The 25,329-nt window shown below is 45.5% G+C and overlaps 1 protein-coding gene across 2 annotated transcripts in view; it reads right to left on the reverse strand.

The window, feature by feature from the left end:
* Window positions 1–15,303, reverse strand: part of Kif3c (kinesin family member 3C) — a 45,714-nt gene extending 30,411 nt beyond the window's left edge. The window contains exon 1 of one of the 2 annotated variants that reach the window (XR_013046977.1): window positions 12,876–15,218. Coding sequence is in view for 1 of the 2 variants with exons in the window: in XM_076558755.1 (XP_076414870.1) it covers window positions 12,876–14,432 (1,557 nt within the window). In the remaining variant the exon portion in view is untranslated. Of the gene's footprint in view, window positions 1–12,875 lie in introns of both variants that reach the window. The other variant, XM_076558755.1, reaches the window with a different exon arrangement.
* Between the last annotated feature and the right edge of the window lie 10,026 nt (window positions 15,304–25,329).

Consider the following 25,329-nt stretch of genomic DNA (forward strand, 5'->3'; position numbering starts at 1 on the left):
GTTCTGGAACCCAGCCAGAGACTTCAATTTCTGACTTGGTTTAAGGAGGAGGCTAAAAACATAGAAAAACAATGGAGGGATAAAGGAGTACAAGTTTGCCAGGATCAGCTTATGGGCGAAGGCCAATATGCTTCAGCACAAGCACAATGTTTATATGATGTCCAAACCCTAATTTTATGTCGAACGGCAGCCTTGAATGCATGGGACAAAGTTGAGGAACCAGGAAAAAAATCTGAGTCATTTACAAAGGTGAAGCAAGGCCCAAAAGAGTCTTTTACAGATTTTTTACAAAGACTGGCTTCAGCAGTAAAGAGAACGGTCTCGGATTCAGAAGCTGGTAAGGCAATAATTGAATCTTTGGCCTTTGAGAATGCGAATGCAGCATGCAAAAGAATAATCAGGCCATTAAGGGCAAGATCTGCACCTATGGAAGATTGGATTAGAGAAACAATTAATGTTGAAGCTGATGAGCATGATGATACATGGGTAGGAGAAGTAATTTCAAAAGGTTTGAGGAGTGTTAGATGTTTTGGATGTGGAAAGCAAGGACATTTGAAAAGGGACTGTAGACAGATCATTTCCAGAAACAATGTTTCTTCAAGGAACAATGGCAACAGAATGCCCCTTCCTTCTGGAGTATGCAGAAGGTGTGGTAAGGGAAAACACTGGACCAACGAATGTAGATCAACAAAGGACAGACAGGGTAATCCTTTGCCTCAGTCTTCGGGAAACTCCCAGAGGGGCCTCAGGCAGGCCCCCAGTGCAAATCCAGTTCAAACCTTTCCGGCAGCCATAGAGGAAATGCCTGCTCTGGAGAGCGATTAAATAACCAAATGCCTATTGGAATAAATCATGCTGGTCAGAATGATGAAACAGAGAGAATAGAAAATTCAGGAGAAAACATAAAGAAAATTTTTTGGCAAACTTCTATTAATGAACAAAGACCAAAATTAACGATAAAAATAAATGGTGTTTTGTTGTCTGGTCTGGTAGACACAGGTGCGGACGTTACCATAATTGCACCAGAATTTTGGCATCCAACTTGGCCTCTTCAGGAGGTAAACGTTCAACTGTTAGGAATTGGGACATTATCTCAGGTGAAACAGAGTGCAAGATGGCTCGAATGTATAGGTCCAGAAGGACAGAGAGGAAAATTAAAACCATATGTGGCTAACATAACTATGAACCTGTGGGGTCGAGACTTGTTGCAACAATGGAATACTCAGATTAACATCCCTCCAATCTCAGAAACAAATCATAAACTAGCACATGTTACTGAGAGAAATATTAGAAGATATTGTTCTAATGAGTGGTCACCAGCCATCCATATTATACAAGAACAGGGCACAATAACTGATGATCTTCCAAAGACACCAACAGCTCTACCTTTAAAATGGTTAACAGACAAGCCTGTATGGGTCCAGCAATGGCCTTTAACAACAGAGAAACTCCAGGCTTTAGAAGAGCTGGTAGAAGAACAGTTAAATGCTCAGCATATTGAAGAATCAACCAGCCCTTGGAATTCTCCTGTATTTGTTATTAAAAAGAAATCTGGTAAATGGAGAATGGTAACAGACCTTAGGGCAATTAACAAAGTAATTCAGCCAATGGGTTCTCTACAATCTGGGATGCCTTTGCCTACTCTGTTACCAAAAGGATGGCCTCTCATAGTTATTGATTTAAAAGACTGTTTCTTTTCAATACCCTTACAAGAAAAAGACAGAGAAAGATTTGCTTTTACAGTGCCTACTTATAATAATTCTCAACCGGTTAAAAGATTTCAATGGAGGGTCCTCCCACAGGGAATGTTGAATAGCCCAACTCTGTGCCAATATTTTGTACAACAGCCATTGGAAGTGATACGTAAAAAATTTCCTAAATCTATAATTTATCATTATATGGACGATATTTTACTAGCTGACTCAAATGCAGATACTTTAGAAATAATGTTTGAAGAAGTAAAGAAAATTTTGCCTCGCTGGGGATTACAAATTGCTCCTGAAAAGATACAAAGAGGAGATTCTATTAATTATTTAGGATACAAAATAGAGCTACAAAAAATTAGACCCCAAAAGGTGCAAATTCGGAGAGATAGACTACAGACTCTTAATGACTTTCAAAGATTATTTGGAGATATTTCTCATCTACGAACTATTGTTGGGGTAAAAAATGATGAACTGACTAATTTGTTCAAAACCTTAGAAGGTGACAAGGACTTAAATAGTCCAAGAGAATTATCACCTGAAGCTGAGAAAGAATTAGCCTTGGTAGAAAAGAAAGTGCATGAAGGACACGTGAATCGTATTGATCCAAAGCTGGATTGCATTTTGGTTATCTTACCTTCTAGGCGTTCTCCTACTGGAATATTAATGCAGAGGGAAGATATTATATTGGAATGGATATTTTTACCAAATAAACCAAATAAAAAATTAAAAACTTATGTGGAAAAAATCTCTGACTTGATTTACAAAGGAAAATTGAGACTTCGTCAATTAGCAGGCATAGACCCAGCAGAAATTGTCGTACCATTAACTAAGGAGGACATTGAAAAATTATGGACAGAAAGTGAATCTTGGCAAAGAGCTTGCAGTAATTTTTTGGGAGAAATTAACAGCAAATATCCCAAAAGCAATAGAATTGATCTTATAAAGAGAGCTGAATGGATCTTGCCTCGAATTGTACGGCAAAAACCCATATCTGGAGTTCGTACATTTTATACAGATGCCAACAAAGAAGGAAAGGCAGGTTACAAATCAGAAAATTTAAGTAAAGTGGTTCAAAGTCCGTATAATTCAGTGCAAAAATCAGAATTGTATGCTATTCTGTTGGTATTAATGGATTTTTCAGAACCTCTCAACATAGTAACTGACTCTCAGTATGCTGAAAGAGTGGTGTTACATATTGAGACTGCAGAATTTATCCCTGATGCTTCAGAATTAACTTCACTATTTATTCAATTACAAGATACAATCAGGAAAAGGAATCATCCTTTATATATAACTCACATTCGATCCCATACTGGTCTGCCAGGCCCTCTAGCACAAGGCAATGAAGAGATTGATAAATTATTGATAGGAAATGTGCTGGAGGCCTCAGAATTTCATAAAAAACATCACGTTAATAGTAAAGGTTTAAAAAAGGATTTTTCCATAACCTGGCAACAAGCCAAAGAAATAGTAAAGAAATGTCCTACTTGTTCCTTCTACAATCAGACGCCATTACCAGCAGGATGTAACCCAAAGGGTACTCAGAGAAATGAAATCTGGCAGATGGACGTGTTTCACTTTGCAGAATTTGGAAAATTGAAATATGTACACCACACTATCGATACTTATTCAGGATTTCAATGGGCAACTGCTTTGAGTTCTGAAAAAGCTGATTCTGTAATCACTCATTTGCTAGAAGTTATGGCCATCATGGGTATACCTGCACAAATCAAAACTGACAATGCTCCATCATATGTCTCTGTTAAAATGAAACAGTTTTTTGCTTATTACAATATAAAGCATATTACAGGCATACCACATAATCCTACAGGTCAAGCAGTTATAGAAAGATCAAACAGAACTCTAAAGGATATGCTAAATAAACAGAAATGGGTAACAAAAACCCCCAGAAATAGACTGCATAATGCTCTTCTAACTTTGAATTTTCTGAATGCCAATGAGAAAGGAACAACAGCTGCAGAGAGACATTGGATAATAGAAAAAACTACAGAATTAAATCAGCCTATATACTTTAAGGATGTGCTGACCTCAGAATGGAAACCAGGGTATGTATTACATTGGGGACGTGGTTTTGCTTTTGTTTCTACAGGAGAAGATAAGCTGTGGGTACCATCAAAATTGATAAAGGTTCGATTTGAACAAGAGATACCTCTTAATTAGAGGAGGTGATAGTTCATCAACCAGCATGAACATCCAATTTAAACTAACTTGTATCAATAACACATGCCTTTTCATTTAATCAGATAATAACTTGTCAAAAGGAAACATCCCCAAAATTAGTCTTGGGGAAAGGTTTTTGTTTTTGTCTTTTAGGAGAATGAAGGTTAAGGAATCTGAAGAACACTGGACAAATGAGACAACTGAAGAAAAGGGACAAATCATCTATCCCAAGAAACAGAGTGAAACGGTGTATGGGTATATATTATCTAAAAAAATTTTATGTCTTCCTAAATGTTTGTTTCTGCTTTTCTCTAAAGATTTAACACTATTCGTCTTCTAACAGTCCCAGTTCAATTAAAATTTAAAGCTGACTTTGGAGTTGGAGAATGGTTCTCTCCTTCTTTAAAATCAAGCATGTTGTTAAAAGGAAAATGCAAACTCCCTGTATCATGCCAGAATAAGAGCCATCTTCTGCTATGGTACAGGACAAAAGTAAAATTAATTAAGGGACTATTCTATTACTAATCTCAACTCTTTGATTCTATTCTGATTCTTTAAACTTTTCTCAAAGTATAAATTTTATATCAAAATTTACAAGATTAATATATATATATACATTTTAAACTTTATTAAGATATGAATGGTCACATAGAGTACTAACTAATTCTAGAAAAAAGGCTAGCTGCATATATATGTTTTTGTGTTCGAGTCTCTTATCAGTTTTCTGCAGGAAATCACGGCCAGGCCTAACATCAACTGAAGTCTCCAGAAAGAAGATGGGGCCCCACAACAACAACAATTCCACGTGGACAATAATAATATCATTAAGCTGACAAACATCATCCACAGATCAGCTTTGAACTACAAGGTGCTCAGAGCAAATTTGAGATGACTAGCTGAGATGATCCAGTCTCAAAGACTACTTGAATAAGGACTTGAGATAAACCCTCAACTTTGGCATTATACACAGACTGGATAATGAAGGATATAGTTACCTCTCCTAGAATTTGACAATTAACCTAAAATTTTTCTTTCAGGATAAAGAAAACTTCGCCCATACCCAGCAGGAAGCAATTTTAAGAATACGACGCCCACATTCCCAAAGAGGTGGTGTGGGGCGGGTGGTTTTTTGGTCTTTTTAATGGGTTTTGGGTCTGGGATAATTTTCAGTGTTTAGGGGGGTTGGTTACAAGTTATTGTCAAGGGTTAGGAAAAAGGCTAAGCAAAGGAGATTAGATTTAAAGTTCTTGTTTAAAAAAAAAAAAAGAGAAAGAAAGAAAAGAAAAAGACAATTACTAGTTTTAAATACTTTACATTGGATTGAATTGTTTTATATTGTACACAAATTTGAAACTGATATTGTTAGAAAATGCTATATGTATATTTCTAATTGTATTTATTCCATCCATTTAACAATGTAATGCAAATTTCTGATCCTTGAATGTTATTATTATCAACTATTAGGATATAAAGAAATGAAAGCTAGTAGTTAGACATTATCATAGAACTTGTAGTCATATTAGATATGTTTTAAAAATTGAGCAGAGATGTTTTAGACAGGTCATCTTCAAACCCTTCAGAGATCTACAGAATATGGCATTTAAAATGTTTTAATAACTTAGAAAATTTTTCTTTTTTGAGACATGTCGGCTCCTGGCAGTACCAATCTACTTTAGAGAAAATATGGGCATTGAAGAAACTGCATATGGAGTCAACTTTCATTCTGGCAAAAGTTAGCCACTGGACAACAAAGTATCCTCGAATCAACAGGACAAAATGGACAGACAGATCACGAAACAAGGGACTACTGATTCTTGCCAAAACAAGTGTGGTTATGGCTTTATCAAAAGGCATCTTCTGAGGCCAGGACAATATGGCCCCATCCCTGAAGTGGCCTTCGCATCCGGAAAAGGTACGGTGCCCTTTTCTTCGAAGGCAGCTTAACAGGCAGAGGGCCGATGGATTCTGTTGTACAATGGAACAGCAGCTGAAAGTTCATGCCTCTCAAAAGTAGACTGGCATTTAATAGAGGGATGTGGAGAAGAAGGGGATGCTGAGATGAAGCCATATATACACAGCCAAGAAGAATGGACAGCTGAATTAAAAAACTGTCAACAATTTCCAGAATTTAAAATCCTGAATCATGACAGGACACTAGTGGAATTCAGGTGTTTCTGGTACGTGGACTGCTCTCACCCAATGTGAGGTTGAACTGTTGACCTTGTGTACATCCTACTTCACAAATGAGTCTGTCAGATACACTAAGCCTATAGGCTGAAGATGATGCCCCAACACTGCGGAGAAACCTCAGGTGACTGCCCAGGCAGCTGGCTGTTTCTGTCAACTCACAAAATTTTTTGGAAGTTGCTTGCATGCACTTCCTGTTTTTATTTTTGTTAGCTAATATTATTCCCTTCTTGGGTCTCTGAGGGAGTTGAAGATTAGTTAGTTATGGTTGAAGATTAGTTAGTTATAGTTGAACATTAATTAGGATAGAAAGTACATTAGATACATCTTGGAATTACCAAAATAGGATAGATAATGGAATTATTTTCTCTGATTTGTCAAATACCTGTTTAGGTATTTATTACTTATATATATGGTATATAGTTATTGTACTTTTGTATATAGTTTTTCTTTTGTTAGTTATAACCTTTTGCTTTCTTTTTCTTTTTATTAAAATAGAAAAGGGGAAATGTGGTGATAATCTAATTGTACTGAATTATTATTTTGATTGTATGTTAATAAATAAAGTTGTCTGGGAGTCAGAGCTATTAGAGCCATAGCAAGAGCCGGGCGGTGGTGGCACACGCCTTTAATCCCATAAGATCTCTGTGTGTTCAGGGATATAGTCAGCATTGGAGACATATGCCTTTAAGACCTAGGGGGCTGTACATTCAGACAGTGACGAGGCAGTCATGTGTTTGGGTTTACAACCAATGAGAAGGCAGAACAACATACTTTAAAAAAACGAACCGACAGGAGGTAGGTCTCTTTTCGCGAAGCTGGGACAGCAGGAGGAAGGGTGAGATTTTAGCTCTGAGCTCTGACTTCTCGGCTTTCTCTTTTACATTGTTTCTGTCTTTCTTATTTAATAAGACGGTTGGTTACATCTACAGGTATCTGCCTCCTGAGTGCTAGGACTAAAGGTGTGTACCCCCACTGCCTGGCCCCCACACTCATTCTTAAAGCAAGTGTATTCTGTCAAGTAGTTCTCAAAACCAGGCATAGTGATTCATGCTTACAGTCCCAGAAATCAGGACACTGAAACAAGACATTTAGGAGTTGGAGGCTACCCTGAGCGATATAGCCAGACCTTGTATTAATAATAATAGTTTTGGGGGCTGGAGAGATGGTGTAGCAGTTAAAAGACTTGTTCTTGCATAGGACCCAGATTTGCGCTCCAGCACCCATAAGATGGCTCACAACTATCTCTACCTCCAGTTCCAGAGGATTCAACACCTTGTTCAGTATCCAGGGCACCAAATGCATGTGGTGCATAGCCATAAACACACAAAATAATAAAATAAAATTTAAAAAAAAAAAAACAATAATAGTTTTGCTGGGAATGGTAGTAATTATTTCCAGCACTTGAGAGGCAGAGGCAGGCTGTGATCTCTTTGAGCTCAAGGCCAGCCTGGTCTACTTATCAAGTTCCAGATCAGTCATCACCACAAAGCAAAACCTCTCAAAAACCAAACAAGATAATAATAATAATAATTTTAAAAGGTTATGTGTATTGTGTAGGAGATACTGCTCAGTGGCAGACTGCTTGCCTTGCATCAACTGGGAAGGTGCTGGTATCAATTTACAGCACAGGAAAAAAAATCCAACTAAAAATAAAATAGGGTTAGAATGTAGCTCAGCATTTCAATGCTTACCTAGGATGCCCAAAGCCCCGGACTCAATTAATAAACAAATAAAACAGGCGCAGTGACAAGACATTTCCTGGAAGGTGGTTGGGTAGAACAAACAGCCTGATTTGCATATTTGCATATAGTTAGCATAAAGCAGATCTCAATAAACCTCATTATTATTGCTGAGATTGTTAATGCTTGGGTTGAAACTTCCTGTCTGCTAACCCGATATGCGGATAACATGCTCATTCTCCAGCATAGGAGGAAGACGAGGAACCCACAGAGGGGACAATGAATATTCAGTTAGATTGGCCCTCCCTGCAGTGACCTCATCCCTCTGGCTCTGGTGGCTGTTTCTGAGGGTTTCTTTTCTAAACCCACCAGAGAGAGAGTTGGGCTCCAGCCAGAGTCGGGCTCCAGCTCCTCCCTCTGAAGACCCGCTTCCTGCAGAATCACCCCAATGTTGCATATGCACGCCCCTCTTCCATTTCAGCCTGGGTTTTGTGGCCTGCCTACCTCAAACAGCTTCCTTTCAAAGTTTGTGAAATCCGTATCAACCTCTCAAAAAAAAAAAAAAAAAAGTGAGCTTCAAAATAAAACAATCACTTCCCAATTTCCTTGCATAGTTAAATTTGCCTAGAGAGGGCCTCCTTTATATGCATTCACCAGTGTGTGTGCAGTTCCAGAGAGCTGAGTCTTGACTGTGCACTGTGAGTCTGTAATGTTCCCTTATTCCTCCTCCTTCATAGGATGAGATGGCTATCAAGTCCCTCAGCCCCCTGGAGAGATGACCTAAGTATGTGGCTTGCTAAGGATTAATGGTACACAGGGCACCGGTCACAGTCACAAACTCACACATCTGTCTGTACACTTAACGTCGTGAGGCCCAAAGTAACTACGCTAAAAGAGAGAGAGAGAGAGAGAGAGAGAGAGAGAGAGAGAGAGAGAGAGAGAGAGAGAGAGAGAGAGATTTAGAGGAGACAGGCACGGTATTTGTGCCCATTCAGAGAACAAAGGGAATGGGGAGCCTTGAGGGTGGCAGGCAGGGAAAGCAGGCAAGACAGACTGGAAGATGAGTCAGACACTGAATGGGGGCACTGGGTCGGCTCAGCTACTCTTAGCTGGCCTAGGGTGGGGGTGGAAGGAACTGGAGGAAATGGCAGGGGGCAGAGAGTGAGAAGTGATGGCTAGCTCAGAGAGAGAGGAAGAGTTCATTGCAGATGGAGAAAGGACCGATCCCAGGCTCCTGAGGTCTCGAGACCTTGCCTGCCTGGCTCCGCACAGTTGTGATAATGCACTTAGAAAATCAGGGTAACAAAGATGTCAGTCTTGGACCCCTGCTTGGCAGACAGACGGCACCCTGTGGCCACTAATGCCCGCTATTCATTTCAATGTTTTCAACCTATTTCAAATGTCCCCATGCTAATGATCTCATTTCATCTTCAGAGCAACCCTGGGAAAGAGGTGGAACTGGAACGTTACAGCTTCCCTGTGGCTGTCAAAATGTTTCAGCCATCGCAGAACCGGGGCATTGCTGAACCCGGCTATACCCTAGGGGCAGCACAGGAAGATCGGGTCCTCTCCCTGGGTTCCATTCTAGTCTTGATCCCTGCTGATTATCCTGGGCTGGGAGTTTCAGAAATCACAGGATACGGATTCATTCCTCTCCTGGAATTTCCCAGGCTGCTCAGTTTATATCTATCTGATAACCAGTACCTAACGGCCAATTCACCCACTCCCCCCGGGGATCCATGTCACACTTCTGTTTTTCATTAGCTGACAGGGACCCAAGGTTCTGAGAGGCAAAAGCCTTTGCCCTGAATCCCATAGGAAGCAAGCATGGAGAAATCTTGGGTGACAGGAAAAGAACACAGGGCTGGGGACATCAGAAGACCTGAGTTCCGATGTTGGCTTTGACACTTACCCAGATTCATAGACAAGCCAACATCTCCCCAGCCTTGGCTTTCACAGCTGCCAAATGGAAACAGTGTCCATGACCAGGGATTGTTGAAGGAGTAAGATTAAGATGTTATAGTGTTACATAAAAACAAATTGCTGGAGCCGGGATGATGGTTTAGTGGTTAAGAATGCTAACTGCTCATCCAGAGTACTCAGGTCCGGTTCTCAGTACCCCCATGATGCCTCACAACTTCCTGCAACTCAAGTTTGAGGGGATCCAATGCCCTCTTTTGACTGATCTCTGCAGGCTCCTGCACACACATGTCGCACATCACTCAGGCTCACACGTACAGGTAAAATAAATAAACCTTGAAAAAAATTACTTTCGCTGGGTGGTGGTGACACACGCCTTTCATCCCAGCACTTGGGAGGCGGATCTCTGTGAGTTCGAGGCCAGCCTGGTCTACAGAGTGAGTTCCAGGAAAGGTGCAGAGCTACCCAGAGAAACCCTGTCTTGAAAAAAAAAATTACTTTCATGTAGTTAATGGTTGCTGAAGGAGGAAGACATCCCCCCTCCTCCACAGTGGTCTAGATACCAGTAAGGGGTCTATGCTCTTGAAAGCAACCTTATGAAACTCATTGGGACATACACACACACACACCACAAACACACACACAGGAAAAGCAGAAGAGGTGTTGGTTGGAAAGCGTAAGGGGATCAGTGGAAATAGGAGGGGGAGAAGAGAAGGTATAAGGGGTAAATATAATCAAGATACATTATATACATGTATTAAAGTAGCATAATGAAAAATTCAATATAATTACCATATACTAATTAGAGAAGAAAAAACCCACCAAATTACTTTGCCAGGAGTGTAGACAACAATGGAAAGAAGCTAGATTGCTTATAAACAGGCTGTGTGACCCTGAGCCAACCCTACACTGGTACTCCAAGGCCCCTGCCAACAATAAAATTATAATGTTGCATGGATGGGCTATACAACTAGTGTAGGAATTCCAGTTCTGGCCACCCCAGTCTTTGTATTGACCCATCGGTCGACTGATCTGCTTGTGTGTTTATTTCTTTTGAAACGGGGTCTCATCACGTTGCCCAGGTTGGCCTCAACTCTGGGCTTGAACTATTTCTCTGCCTCAGTCTTCCAAAGAACTGGGACTCCAGATGCACACCACTGTGCACATCTGCACCCTGATTAAGTCAAGAGACTTATCCCATTACCTATGTTCTTACATTGTCTTCGATGGAAAAAAATCTTATGGAAAGATACCAGTCAGTTCCCAAGAAGAACACCTGAAATACCCATCAGCACTTTCTTCCTTTATTAGCCTCTGTGGCCCCCACTGCCTCCCAGCTTAACAGGGTAAGGGATATCTTGGAAGAGAAATCAATGACTGATGGACCAGCTAGGATTTTCCAGTCAATAACACCACCCTGCACGTTAGATGCTCTCCTTGCTAGGCAGGCCTGGACTAGCAGCCTTGCCTTTAACATCCTGCGTCTCCCAGGTACCAGACCCTGATCCTTCCCCTTGAGGAAGCAGCTCAGAATAAGCCTGGTTGAGCTTCTCCATGAGTGAATTAAATATTAAACATGCCAGGCTGTCGCTCCTGATGCAGCAGCACATCCCGGCACACAGACAATGCACACAGCTCGGCTCTCGCTCTTCCACCGGCTGTGGGCTGGGCCTCCCCATTCCTAGCCCACACTCCCAAGAAGAAATAAGACATGGCAGTGTTTGATCTTCCAAGCAAGCTCATGGTTCTCCATATTTTTCCTCCAACCCCAGTGTTGAAGGCTCCAGGGATCCGGAAATGCCTGGAACACTGGGTTGTGACATTTGCAGCCCTGGAATTTAGCAGGCAGCTGGGGATGCAGGTCAGTTGGTAGTTTATCTAGCATGCACAAAACTCTGGGGTTGATCTCCAGCTGTGCATAAAACCAGGCATGGTGACGGTACTTGCTTGTAATTCTAGCAATCAGAAGATGGAGGCAGGAAGATAATTAGTTCAAGGTCATCCTTAGCTACATCGAGTTCTAGGCCAACCTAGACTACATGAGATTCTATTTACAAAGAAGTGGGGGGGGGGGAGTAGGAAGAAATTTAACAGGTCTATGATTGGCTCAGTAACTTAGCTCCATGTAGAGCCAGGGGTTCTCTGGGAAGGGGACAGCTCAGGAAGGATGCTGAAGTCCCCACATCTCTCAGGACAATGGGGAACTGGACATAATTGATACAAGGCTTCATTGTGTAGTCCTATTGTTTTGTTCTTTTTTCTCAGATTAATACGGGTCATAGAATTATCAGGCTGGAAGAACCGCAGTGATCCCCCAGGCTAATATCCTACTTTATAGAAAGGGAAATGGACGTAAGAGGAAAAGGGAAAAACACAGCCCGTCACTCAATGAGCTGTTGCCTAAGAGGCCTAGACTCTTAGGTCTCTGGGATGGAGTCCGGTTCTCTCTCCATCCTACGACATTCTCAGTCCCCTTCCTCATGATACCAAGGAGTAGGTCTGGCACTGTGTCCTCCTGTGGGTCATTTCCACGGGAAGCAGAGTTCCCTCGCTCTCACGGTCTGGCCTTGCTACTGAAGACTAAAAGCATGAAGCCTGCAGGTACCAGCTCAGCTCTGCAGCTCTGAAGAATGGAACCTTGGTCCTGTCACTTGCTGAGCCTTAATTCCTCATCCACAGGATGAGGATTTAAAAGCCACCATGTGAAAGGCTCCTGTGAAGACGAGGCAAGATGAAAGTGTGGTATTTTGTAAACTGTGAAGTGCTATCCAAGCGTCAGATACTATTAATACGACATGAGGTCTGAAGATACCTCAGAGGGGGTTTAAAAAAAAAAAAGTATCAGGGGAGGAGGCCATTGCTGGAATGAGAAGTCACACTCACCGGAGGAGAGATCTGCATGGGCCTCTCATAGATCTGACCAGTTCTGGGGCCATTTGCAGAGATGGACAGCAGCAGGTCAGACCATCTCAAGTCCACTGGTTGAAGAACCTGCCCAGTTTGCTTGGTGTGCGTGCATGCATGTAAGTGTACCTGGCTACCTAGTACCACAGGACTTTGTTTAGCTGCTCTGGGACAGTTATCAGTCTGTCCCATTAAGACTGCATACCCCACTTCAGGCCACCTCACAGGCCCTCAAAGGAAAATCCACCCATCAAAATCCTTGTAGGGACCTCTCTCATCCTCTGGGGATCCTTACCTTATACTTGGCTGCGAGCAGCTCTGTGGCCTGCTGCTCCCTCCGAAGATCCTCTAGCATCTTCTCCTTCTCTTCCAGAAGCTTCTGTTTCTCCTCACTCACTAGGCTGCGGTCATCCTGGATGGCGGCCTTCTCCTCCTCCAGCCGCTCCTTCTGTTCCTGCAGGTAATTCTCCATGTTCTTCTCCAAAGCTGACTCCAGAACGGGCTGGGGTGGGCGGTGATTGTTATTGTTATCATCTTCTTCTTCGGCCACCCAGGCCTCAATCACTGGCCCCTCTGGGTAACCGGCTGGGGCTGACACAGCCTTCTTTCTGCGGCTGCTCTTTCTGCGAGGTCGCTTGCCCAGCATCCCCCTCTTCTCCAGCTGGGCCTTCAAGCGGGCGATCTCTTCCTGGAATTCCCTCAGCAGCGTGTCCTTGGGGTCCTCATTCACCCGGGGTTTGTTCTTGATGTTCTTGGCCCGGTTTGCAAAGCGGAGGGTGGAGAGGCTCTCATCGTAGCTGTGAGAAGCTGGACCCAGTGTGGCCACCATGATGGTCTTGGCATTGCCCCCCAGTGAGTCCTGGAGCAGCCGGGTCAGTTTGGAGTCCCGGTAGGGGATGTGGGTGCTCCTGTTGCCCGCCAGAGCAGCGATCACATTGCCCAGGGCAGACAGTGAGAGATTGATTTTAGAGGCTTCCTTAGGCCTCTCTCCGCTGCCACCGCCACCACCGCCACCGCCGCCACCACCGCCACCGCCGCCACCAGCCGTGGGCTGTGTGGCCGGCCCTCCAGGGGTGTTGGGACCTGCCTTGTTCTGCCTCTCACTGCCAGCCAGGTCTACCAGGTTGAGCTTGCCTACTCGGATGTGGTCCTGGCCGTCTGAGCCCCGCTCACTGCACTCTACCGTAATGACAAAGATGGCGTGGGAGCGGGAGCTGACCTCGTTCATGTGGGTGCTGCCCACTGCCCGGGTCTGGTTCCCCAGGTTCATCACGTGCTCAATCTCCTTGACGTTCTTGGTGACGAACGAGGAGAGGTCCTTGATATAGACCCCCGTTTCAGGATTCTCCTTCAACTCCAGCCTCTTGCCCGGCTCCTTGGATAGCAGGTCTCGAATCTCCTCCTGGTAGATCTCCAAGTAGGAGGCGCGAACCAGGTACTGCTGGTTCTGGGAGCGGGAGATGTGGGTGAAGATGTGCTCAAAGGCGTTGGGGATAACCCCGCGGAGCTCTGGCTCCACCCAGGTCCCCTGCATGGTGTAGGTCTTGCCGGTGCCGGTCTGGCCATAGGCAAACACGGTGCCGTTGAAACCCTGAAGCACCGAGTCTATCAGGGGCCTCACCGTTTCGTCATACAGGTCGGCCTGCTTCGAGCTAGCATCATACACAGCATCAAAAGTGAAGGTCTTGGGCAGTTCCCCGGGCGCCGCGCGGGGGTTTCGCAGAGTCACCTGGCCCAATTTCACGTCCATGGTCAGAATCTGCTCATGACCAGCAGCCTCCTCCTTCCTACTGAGGGGGCGGCACCGGGCCACCACCTTTAGGGCCTCACTGGCCTTGGTCTTACTGGCCATCTTGCGGCTCTGTCCTTCCAGATGGGCCGCTCTGCAGCCTGGGCGGTCCTCCTGTCCTACTCCTAGGTCGGGATCAGCCGGGCTGGCCCAGCCCCCAGACACCGCTCTTCAATCCGCATGCAGCCTCCCAGCGTGGGGATGCAGGGAGTTGGCCCCGAGGCTGCTGCAGTCCAGGCCTCCACTGCTCTCCACGGCTTTCGGTGCACAGACTGGAGAGGTAAAATTAGGCAGAATCCCCAGGCAACCGCGCAAGCAGCTCCTGCCCAAGGGCAGCGCCTGGAACCCGCCCCATGCTGGGGCAAGAGAGAGCGCTACGGTAAACAGCTTCGGCAACAATGAGATAAAGGAAGAGGAAAATGAGATGGGGGTGGGCGGCAGAACTGTCTTTTCCTCCTCCTTTTTCCCCTTCCCCTAGGGATCCATGGCGGGGGATGCGGGACCTGGGCGGCCGGGGAATCCCGGTCCTCCCGAGGGCAGAGGCTCACCTGGAGTCCTCCCCTCCGGCTGGGGGATCATTCATTGCAGACACAGCTGGCTGCTGCCGCCTCTCCTCCGCCTTCCCCGCCGCCGCCACCGGAGAATGAGAGAAAAACAGAAGGGGATGGGGCGGAGCAGCGGCGGCGAGAGTGATGTTGCTGCGGCCGCTGCGCTGCGGCCCGGGCTAGGTCTCCCGGCTGGGGTGGGGCAAGGGGCGGGGCCGCGGGGCGGGGAACAAGAGCCCGGCGCGGCCCTGGTGCCAGGGACAGCGGTGCATCGCCGCCCGCACCCCGCCGACCCCTCAGGGATGACAGGCTCGGGTGCCCACCCTGGTCCCGCGCCCACCAGTCGGATGCGGCGCAGCCACCGCCCGCCGTCACCCCACCGAACCCGAGCATGCTGGGAGATGTAGTCCTTCCTTTGTTAACAGGGTTCTGTCAGGTTGCTAACGCTTTCTCCAGTCCTCAAGTCTGGGAGCCCCTCCTCCCACATGCAACCCACCCCCACCCCTCCCTCCCCGAGTGTGTCTGCTGAGGCTGCACCACCCACGCGTGTTCTCTCTGCAACCCGCCATTCTCGGTTTCTCATTGCTCCTGCCATCTTGCTTGCAGATGGGGACATGTCACCATTCCCCCCATGTCCCCCACTCCTCGGGGTGTCACCAGGCCCCCTGGAGCTGAACTCCGAAACAGGGTTGACTCCCTATCCTGGTTTGCTCCCGCCTGGCCTTCCTTTTAACACTCTGCTGGAAGCACGGCCAACTGATTCTGCCCCTCGCGCCTGCTCTGGGCTCTGACTCCATCCACTTCTCCGTGACCTTCCCTATCCCACCAAGGCCTGTCCATCTTCTGACCTCCCGGCCTTACCTCCACGACTCTGACCCAGTCTAGACTCCTGATAACAGTGCCACCACACGTTTCTAGCTCCTGCTGAGCCCCAGCCCGATTCTAGCAGCTGGATCCCTCTCCTAAAGGGGGCCATATCCTGTAATAGAACTGACTCCGCCATGTTGTGTGCTGGTTAATTTTTATCAACCCAAACTAGAGACCCCTGGAAAGAGGGGGAAGCTCACCCGAGGAATCGCCTCCATCGGGTTGGTCTGCGGGGCAGATTCTTAATTGCTAATTGATGGAGGAGAGCCCCGCCCACTGTGGAAGGTGTCACTCCGGGGCAGGTGGTCCTGGGGTGTATGAGAAAGATAGCCGAATGTGAGCTGGAAGCCAGCCAGTCAATAGTGTTCCTCCATGGTTATTATTACTTCAAGCTCCTGCCTTGAGGCCCTACCTTGGTTCCCTTGATGATGGCCTGGAACCTGTAAGCCAAATAAACCCTTTCCTCTCCAAGTTGCTCTTGGCAGTGTTTTATCACAGCAACAGAGAAGCAAATTAAATCAGAAGCCTTCTTTAACTGGTGTGTTTCCATAGCAAAAAGAAAGATCAAATTTACATAAATAGAAAAGCTTGGGACTAGCATTCTAGTTCCTGCATGGGGAATTTGTGTGTGTGTGTGTGTGTGTGTGTGTGTGTGTGTGTGTGTGTGTATACATGTGCATATGGATGCATGCCCATGTGGGCGCCTCTCCAGGCCAGAGATTAACCTCATAAAAAATTAGCCAGTTGTGGTGATGTATGCCTTTAATCTCAGCATTCAGGAAGCAGAAACAGGTAGATGTCTGAATTTAAAGCCAGCCTGGTCCATAAAGCAAGTTCCAGAGAAACCCTGTCTGTTTTTTGTTTTTGTTTTTTAATTTTTATTCTATGTGTTTTGCCTGTATATATGTATGTTTGTATCTCCTGTGTGTTCCTGGTGCCCTCAAAAGTCAGAAGTGGGTATTGGATCTGTTGTAGGCGGCCTTAGTGGGTTGGGCCAAGGAGCAGGGACAAAAGTCACTCACTTCATTTCATAGCGCTCACGTGAAAAGTTTTATTATTAAAGGGAGAAGGGAGAAAGGAAGAGAGGGAAAGAGAGAGGGAGAAAGGAAGAGAGAGACAGAGACAGATAGAGACAGAGAGCAGGAGGTGCGTGCCCTGTTGGCAAGAGAGAGGAAGAGAAAGAGAAGGGGAGGGGTTTTCTCTTAAAGAGGACTTTACGTCAGATGACGTCATGGTCAGGACGCTGGGCAGGACCCTAAGGGGCAGGTCTGAATGCTAACAGGACCCCTGGAACTAGAGGTGTAGGTGGTTGTGAGCGCCCATGTGGGTGCTGGTAACCGAACCAGTGCCCTCTGTAAAAGCAACAAATGTTCTCGGCCACTGAACCAATTCTTCAGAAGCCCCTGGACGTCACGTTTTGGGGGGTGGGAGGAGCAATGTTTCTCCACTCACGTGGAATACACGGACTGGGTAGTCTGGCTGGTGAGTGAGCTCTAAGATCAGCCTGTCTTTTCCTCCTCAGTGCAGGGATCGTTAGAAATCACAGTTCAGTTCCTTGTGCCTGTGCAACACACACTAGTAGTTGAGTTATCTTCCCCTCCACATCGTTCCGGTTCTGATCGCCACCCAAATCTACTCCTGCTTCAGCCTTCACTTAAAAATGGATCCAGGGGCCTGCCAGTGGTGGTGCACGCCTTTAATCCCAGCACTCGGGAGGCAGAGCCAGGAGGATCTCTGAGTTTGAGGCCAGCCTGGTCTACAGAGCGAGATCCAGGACAGGCACCAAAGCTACACGGAGAAACCCTGTCTCGAAAAACAAACAAAACAAACAAAAAACAAAACAAAACAAAAAACCAAAAAATGGATCCAGGCAGGGCCTAGAGAGATGGCTTGGCAGTTAAGAGTACCTGCTGTTCTTGCAGAGGACCCGGGTTTGGTTCCCAGGTGACTCACAGCCATCTGTAACTCCAGTGTTCTCACTCCCGCCAGTATCAAGAACCCATGTGGTACATACGTCTGTGCAGGCTAACATCCACACACGGAAAACAGTGCAGGCAAACGCTCAAACACATAAAATAATAATAAATAATTATTTTAAAAAATGGATTTGGTACTTGTCTATTTTATTCCCAGGCTTTTAAAATCAAGTTTATAAAAATGAAAAGAAAATGGAGATAAAAGCTAGGCATGGTGTCGTCCACACCCAGAAGATGGAAGCAGGAAGACCAAGAGTTTAAAATCATCTTCGGCTACAGAGCAAGTTCAAGGTCAACCTGAGCAGCCAAACAAACAACAATTCATGGCTCCTGTGTCAGTCACTGCTATCCCCAAATTCCTAGAATCTGAGTGTCAGCCAGGCCAGCAGCTTGAGGTGGAGCTGGTAGCTTGCCCGCTTCTGAAGTTCCCTGGCCTTCTTTCCCACTCCGCTGGTCCAGCTCCACCGATGAACTTGGCCCTTGGGCCAATTACTGGTGACGTTTTTGGCTGTGTAAACTTTACCTTCCTTGGCGTTGACAACCTGACTTCTGGATACTGTTTGATTCTTGAACTGTTTCCTTGTGCTTGGCTTGGCTTTGGCACATCCGCCTCTGTTTTGGCTAACTACAGCGCTGGATAAAAATGTGAGATGGTCTGTATATCAAATTGCTCTGATTGGTCAATAAATAAAACACTGATTGGCCAGTGGCTAGGCAGGAAGTATAGGCGGGACTAACAGAGAGGAGAAAAAGAACAGGAAGGTGGAAGGGATCACTGCCAGCCACCTCCATGACAAGCAGCATGTGAAGATGCCGGTAAGCCACGAGCCATGTGGCAAGGTATAGATTTATGGAAATGGATTAATTTAAGATATAAGAACAGTTAACAAGAAGCCTGGCATGGCCATACAGTTTGTAAGCAATATAAGTCTCTGTGTTTACTTGGTTGGGTCTGAGCGGCTGTGGGACTGGCGGGTGACAGAGATTTGTCCCGACTGTGGGCAAGGGAGGACAACTCTAGCTACACAAGTGCTCTCTCCATGTCACCACCACTGGCCCAGGTCCTTCTGTATGGGAGCCGAGGGTGACAAAAAAAAAAAAAAAAAACAAAAAAAACATTGCTTCCGAGATTTGAGTCCCTCTGAATTACTTAACTTCTATGAATAGCTATCTTCACAGTAGGATAGGAGTGTTTACCTTCCCTCACAGGATTTACACAAAGATTAAGTCAAATGATATATGCATGCACTCTGAGGCCATAAAAGGCACTCTAGAAAGAGGGATCCAGGCCTGGGGAGCGGGCTAAGTCAGTAGACCATTTCCCTAGCAGACATGAAAACCTGGATTTGATTCTCAGCCTCTGACAGTCTGGGCACAGTGGCACATGCCTATAACCCCAATACTGGGGAAGTTGAGGCAGGAGGCTTGGAAGCTCAAGGTCAAAGCTCAAGGTGATCTTGGTTATATAGTAGTTTGAGGTCAGCCTGGGCTATAAGAGACCCTGTCTCTAAATAAATAAGTTTTATTTATTTAAGCAGTTTGTGTTTTGTGTCTCCCTTACAGCATTGTCTCCACGATTCTCCCCTGCTTGGTACACCAGCTATTCTTATTGCTTGGTACCCCTTATTGCTTAAGGTCCCTCAGGACACCCCACAGTTTCCGTGTGTGTCCCGATGCTCCATGCTCAAGATGTTTTCCTTCCTTTATGCCTGTCTACACAGCCTTGTTTTCCACAATTCAACCTCATACGGCTCCTGCTCACACTAGTCAGAGAAGGTTTTCTAATTGATGCAATGTTCTCCATCCATAAGCCGCTCCAAAACACCTTGGAAAACACACCCAGAGCCAGGCGGTGGTGGTGGTGGTGGTGGCGGCGGCGGCGGCGGCGGCGGCGGCGGCGGCGGCGGCGGCACACACCTTTAATACCGGCACTCAGGAGACAGAGGCAGGCAGATCTCTGGAAGTTCCGGACCAGCCTCGTCTACAGAGTGAGTTCCAGGACACCAGGGCTACACAGTTAAAATCCTGTCTCGAAGCCGGGCGGTGGTGGCGCACGCCTTTAATCCCAGCACTCGGGAGGCAGAGCCAGGCGGATCTCTGTGAGTTCGAGGCCAGCCTGGGCTACCAAGTGAGTCCCAGGAAAGGCGCAAAGCTACACAGAGAAACCCTGTCTCGAAAAACCAAGAAAAAAAAAAAAAAAATCCTGTCTCGAAAACAGGAAACAAAAACCACACCGAGAACGTAGAACTTTATTTACTGTTAGAGAGACAGAGACAGAGACAGAGACAGAGCACAGGTAACTCAGGTCATGGCATTCGTGTGGCAAGCACTCTTACCCACTGGCTTCCCATCTAGCCAATACCCTTATTCTGTTTTGAGACACCATCTTTCTAAGTTGCCCAAGCAGGCCTTGAATTTGCAATCCTTTTGCCTTGGCCCCTTGAAGAGCTGCGATTAGCCACACGTGCCACCACGCTTGATCTGAAACTCACTTCCCCACCCAGGAACTGGAATGCTAGGCCCATGCTCTTTTTTAGGCAACTTTCATCCTGTCTGCTACGGAAACAAACCAGCCAGAGAAAGCTTCTGATTTGTTTGTTGGTTCGTTTGTTTGTTTTTTAATTTTTTAATTTTGAGACAGGGACTCTCTATGTAGCCCTGACTGTCCTGGAACTTTCTAGGTAGACCAGGCTGGCCTGGAAGTTACAGAGATGCCTCTGCCTCCTGAGGGCTGGGATTAAAGGCGTGTGCCACTATGCCCAGCAATATCCTTGTTTTGTAAAGAGGGCCCAGCCTAGAAGCTTCAGACTGATGAGGTGTCTAGGGAGAAGAAACCAAAATAATAGAGAATAAATTAAAATAATCAAATCAAATAAGAAACAGAGTCACCGAGACCCCAGCCTTGCAGCCCTGTGATCTTCCCCCCATGCGGTGGGTCGAGTTGCCATAAAGGTAAGTGGTAGGTCAGCTGCTCACGGAGCCACCCTTGGTAATGAAAGTGCTTGCTCATTATGTAGCCCAAGCTAGCCTCAAATTCCCCATCTTCCTGTTTTAGCCTCACAAGTGCTGAGGTGACCAGTGTGAACCACCAGACTCAGCTCAATACAGAAAGTTCTTTTTTCCCAGGGGATTCCCACCCCAGCTGCTTCTTCCAGTAAAGACCCAGCGACAGTCAGGTTACAGCTAAAAAACTACACCAAGAAGACAGAAATCACTCATCAGTCAGCAGGGGCCTTACAAACATTCAAAATGACTGACTAACTTGGATTTACTGTGCAAAATGAGGTTTGGCCAGCAGAGGGAGACAAGGCTATGTGACAGAATTACTTCATAGGAGAGTCTTGGCTGTCAATCACTCCAAGGTTATCTAATTTCAGTCCTTTAATGTAATGGAGCTTAGGTTTAAAATTTTTTTAATTTTATTTTTTCAGGTTCTTTAGATCAATCCCACAAACATAATAGGCAAATGTTCCACCATCGAGCTAAATCCTCAACCCTTAAGCCTAGATTTCTTTTTTTTTTTTTAAAAAAAAAAAAAGATTTATTTATATATTATGTACACTGAAGAGGGCGCCAGATCTCATTACAGATGGTTGTGAGCCACCATGTGGTTGCTGGGAATTGAATTCAGAACCTCTGGAAGAGCAGTTAGTGCTCTTAACCTCTGAGCCATCTCTTCAGCCCAAGATTTATTTATTTATTTATTTATTTATTTATTTTGGTTAAGAGAAGCCTTTATTACCTTTTCTTCCCTTTCCAAACTTTTTTTTTCTTTTTTATTTTTTAATATATATATATATTTTATTTTACAATACCATTCAGTTCTACATATCAGCCACGGGTTCCCCTATTCTCCCCCCCTCCCACCCTTCCCCTTACCCCCATTCCCACCTCCTCCAGGACAAGTCCTCCCCCGAGGACTGTGATCAACCTGGTAGACTCAGTCCAGGCAGGTCCAGTCCCTTCCTCCCAGACTGAGCCAAGTGTCCCTGCATAAGCTCCAGGTTTCAAACAGCCAACTCATGCAATGAGCACAGGACTTGGTCCCACTGCCTAGTTGCCTCCCAAACTGATCAAGCCAATCAACTGTCTCACCTATTCAGAGGGCCTGATCCAGCTGGGGGCCCCTCAGCCTTTGGTTTATAGTTCATGTGTTTCCATTCATTTGGCTATTTTTTTTTTAATAATTGAGTAAAACTGAAATTTATTATATGCCACAGTCATCCTAGGGACCTCCATGCTAAATATATATAGCCTCTATGGTTCTATGGGTTGTGGTCTGATTGTTCTTTATTTTATATCTAGAATCCACCAATGAGTGAGTACATACCATAACTGTCTTTCTGGGTTTGGGTTACCTCACTCAGGATGATTTTTTCTAGTTCCATCCATTTGCCTGCAAATTTCATGCTTTCATTGTTTTTCTCTGCTGAGTAGTACTCCATTGTGTATATGTACCACATTTTTTTTCATCCATTCTTCCGTTGATGGGCATCTAAGTTGTTTCCAGGTTCTGGCTATTACAAATAGTGCGATTTATTTTTTTTAAGCTTGATTATGCTTATGATTATTTTATGTGTGTGGGTTTTTTGTCTGTGCACCACATATGTGCAGTGCCCACAGACACCAGAAGAGAGCGTCAGATACTCTGGAACTGGAGTTGTGGACGGTAATGAGCTGCCATATGAGTGCTGAACCTAGGTCCTCTGGAAGAGCAGCCAGTGCTCTTAACTGCTGAGGGAGACATCTCTCCAGTCCCAATTCCTTGTTCTTGGTTCATTGTTTTTGTTTGTTTGTTGTGTGAGACAGGATCTCTTCATTGTAGTCCAGAATGTCCTGGAACTCACTGTGTAACACAGGTTCATATCAAACATGCCATCCTCTTGCCTCAGCGTCTTGAGTTCTGGGATTACAAGGGTGTATTACCGTGCTTGGCTTTAAGCCTACACTAACGATTTCGATCTTTTTCGTTGCTGTTGGTTTGTTTTTCAGACAGAATATTAGTAGCCCAGGCTGGCCTTCAACTTATATTGCTGAAGATAGCCTTGAACTCCCGAATCTCGAGGAGGTCCAGTGTTACAGGCATTTTCCACCAAGCCTCGCTGCTCAAGCCGAGGTTTCTAAGTGCTTCTCCTTCCTCTGCTGCTGTTTCTCTACAGTCTCTTTGTAATTGTGGGAGCCTGGGATTTGTCAATCAAAAATTTTATTTTTATTATCTATTTTCGGTTGTTTTGTTTTTCTAATTAATTAATTTATTTATTTGACATCCCAACCACAGTTTACCTTTGCTTCTTCCCTCCCGTTCCCTCCCCCCACCTCCCCTCTGCTTCCCCCCCCCCCCCATTTTCAGGTGTTTTGTTTTTTTTTTATTTATTTTTGGTTTTTGGTTTTTTGAGACAGGGTTTCTCTGTGTAGCTTTTCGACTTTCCTGGAACTCACTCTGTAGCCCAGGATGACCTCGAACTCACAGAGATCCCCCTGTTTCTGCCTCCCGAGTGCTGGGATTAAAGGCATGCGCCACCACTGCCCGGCTTCAGGTGTTTTTAAGGTATGGTTTCATGTATCTCAGGCTGGCCTCCAATTTACAGTGTAGCCAAGGATAATCCTTCTGGTTCCACTTCTCTGAGTACTAGAATCACAGGTGTGCACCACCAGTCAGCACATATATAAAATATATATTTTATGCTATATATAATAAAGATGTGCACCACCACAGTCAGCATATATACATGTATTATATATATATATATTAAAGGTGTGCACCACCATACTCAGCGATTTATATATAAATATATACCATATATAAATAAAGACATGCACCACTACTCCCAGCTTGCTTATTTTTTATAAATTCTCATTGGTTTGTTGACTTTTGCAGTGCTGGAGAAGAAATCCTGGGCCTTGTGCATCCTAGATACAGATTTAATCACTGGGACACACCCTCTGCTTCCTCAAATTTGAAAAAATAGAAACATCTGGGGAAAAAAAATGGGGCTGGGAATGTAGTTCAGTTGGTAGAATGCTTGACTATCGTATATGAAGCCCCAAGTTCCATTCCCAGCACTGGAAACACACACATACACACACACACACACACACACACACAAAACAAACAAACAAAGGCCAGGCACTATAGCACAACCCCAGCACTCAGGGGATAGAGGTAGGGGAATCAGAGGTTCTGATATTTGATTCTCAAATATGTAGAGCGTTTGAGGCCAGCCTGGACTACATGAGGTCTTCATCCTCAAATATATAGAGCATCTGAGGCCAGCCTGGACTACATGAGGTCTTCATCCTCAAATATGTAGAGCATTAGAGGCCAGCCTGGACTATATGAGGTCTTGTCTAAAACGAAATGAGGAGCTGGGCAGATGATACAGTGGTTAAACCCCTTGCTGTGAAGATCTGAATTAGGACCTTAAAGACTCATGCAAAGCCTGGCGGGGAGCGCAGGCCTGTAATCAAAACAGTCAGATAATGATAATAGAGAACTTGTCTCAAATGAACACACACACACACACACACACACACACACACACACACACACACACACACACGCTAAACATGGATAATGAAAAGCAGCGGTTCATAGTAGCTGCGCTGGACATCTGTAGAGGAGTCATGGACGCCTTAACCGATCTTCACTTCACTTTTGCCTAATTCCCCCCCCCCCCCCCCCCCCCCCCCCCCCCCCGCCAAAGCCAGAGTTTCTCCGCTCCCCCACCCCCCACCCCCACCCCCACACGCTAAACATGGATAATGAAAAGCAGCGGTTCATAGTAGCTGCGCTGGACATCTGTAGAGGAGTCATGGACGCCTTAACCGATCTTCACTTCACTTTTGCCTAATTCCCCCCACCCCCCACCCCTACCCCCGGCCTGGCACTGTTCGTGGCTCAGATCTCAGTCACAGGCTGTCTGAACTAACTCTATTGTGTCCCCTTCAATACCCATTCCAGTTCCAGAGACTTGCCTGCCAGTCTCCTCCCGGCCTCCGGGCCCCTTGTTTTCCTTATCTTCCTCCCAGGCCACTTGGGCTGTGTGTAATTACCATGCGATTTTTGAAAAGATGTATTTTGTCTTTAATTATGTGTGTGAATGTGTGTCTGCAGGGTGGGTATGTGCACGTGAGTGCCGGTGCCTGAGGCCAGAAGAAGGTGTTGGATCTCCTGAAGCTGGAGCTATAGGCAGCTGTGAGCCACCCAGTGTGGGGGCTGGAAATCAAACTAGGCCCTGGGGGAGAGCACACTTGCAGGTCGGGTGGTGGTGGTGGTGGTTGTGGTGGCGGTGGTGGCGCACACCTTTAATCCCAGCACTCGGGAGGCAGAGGCAGGCAGATCTCTGTGAGTTCAAGGCCAACCTGGTCTACAGAGCGAGTTCCAGGAAAGGCGCAAAGCTACACAGAGAAACCCTGTCTCGAAAAACCAAAAAACAAACAACAACAAAAAAACAAAAAAAAAAAAAAAAAGCACACTTGCACACTCCTAACCACTGAACCATGGCTGAGCCTTCTCTCCAACTCCTTTTTTTTTTTAAATTTAAATATTGCTAAATAAACATCTATCTGTAA

This window comes from Peromyscus maniculatus, chromosome 22 (genome assembly GCF_049852395.1).
Source record: "Peromyscus maniculatus bairdii isolate BWxNUB_F1_BW_parent chromosome 22, HU_Pman_BW_mat_3.1, whole genome shotgun sequence".
NCBI lineage: Eukaryota > Metazoa > Chordata > Mammalia > Rodentia > Cricetidae > Peromyscus > Peromyscus maniculatus.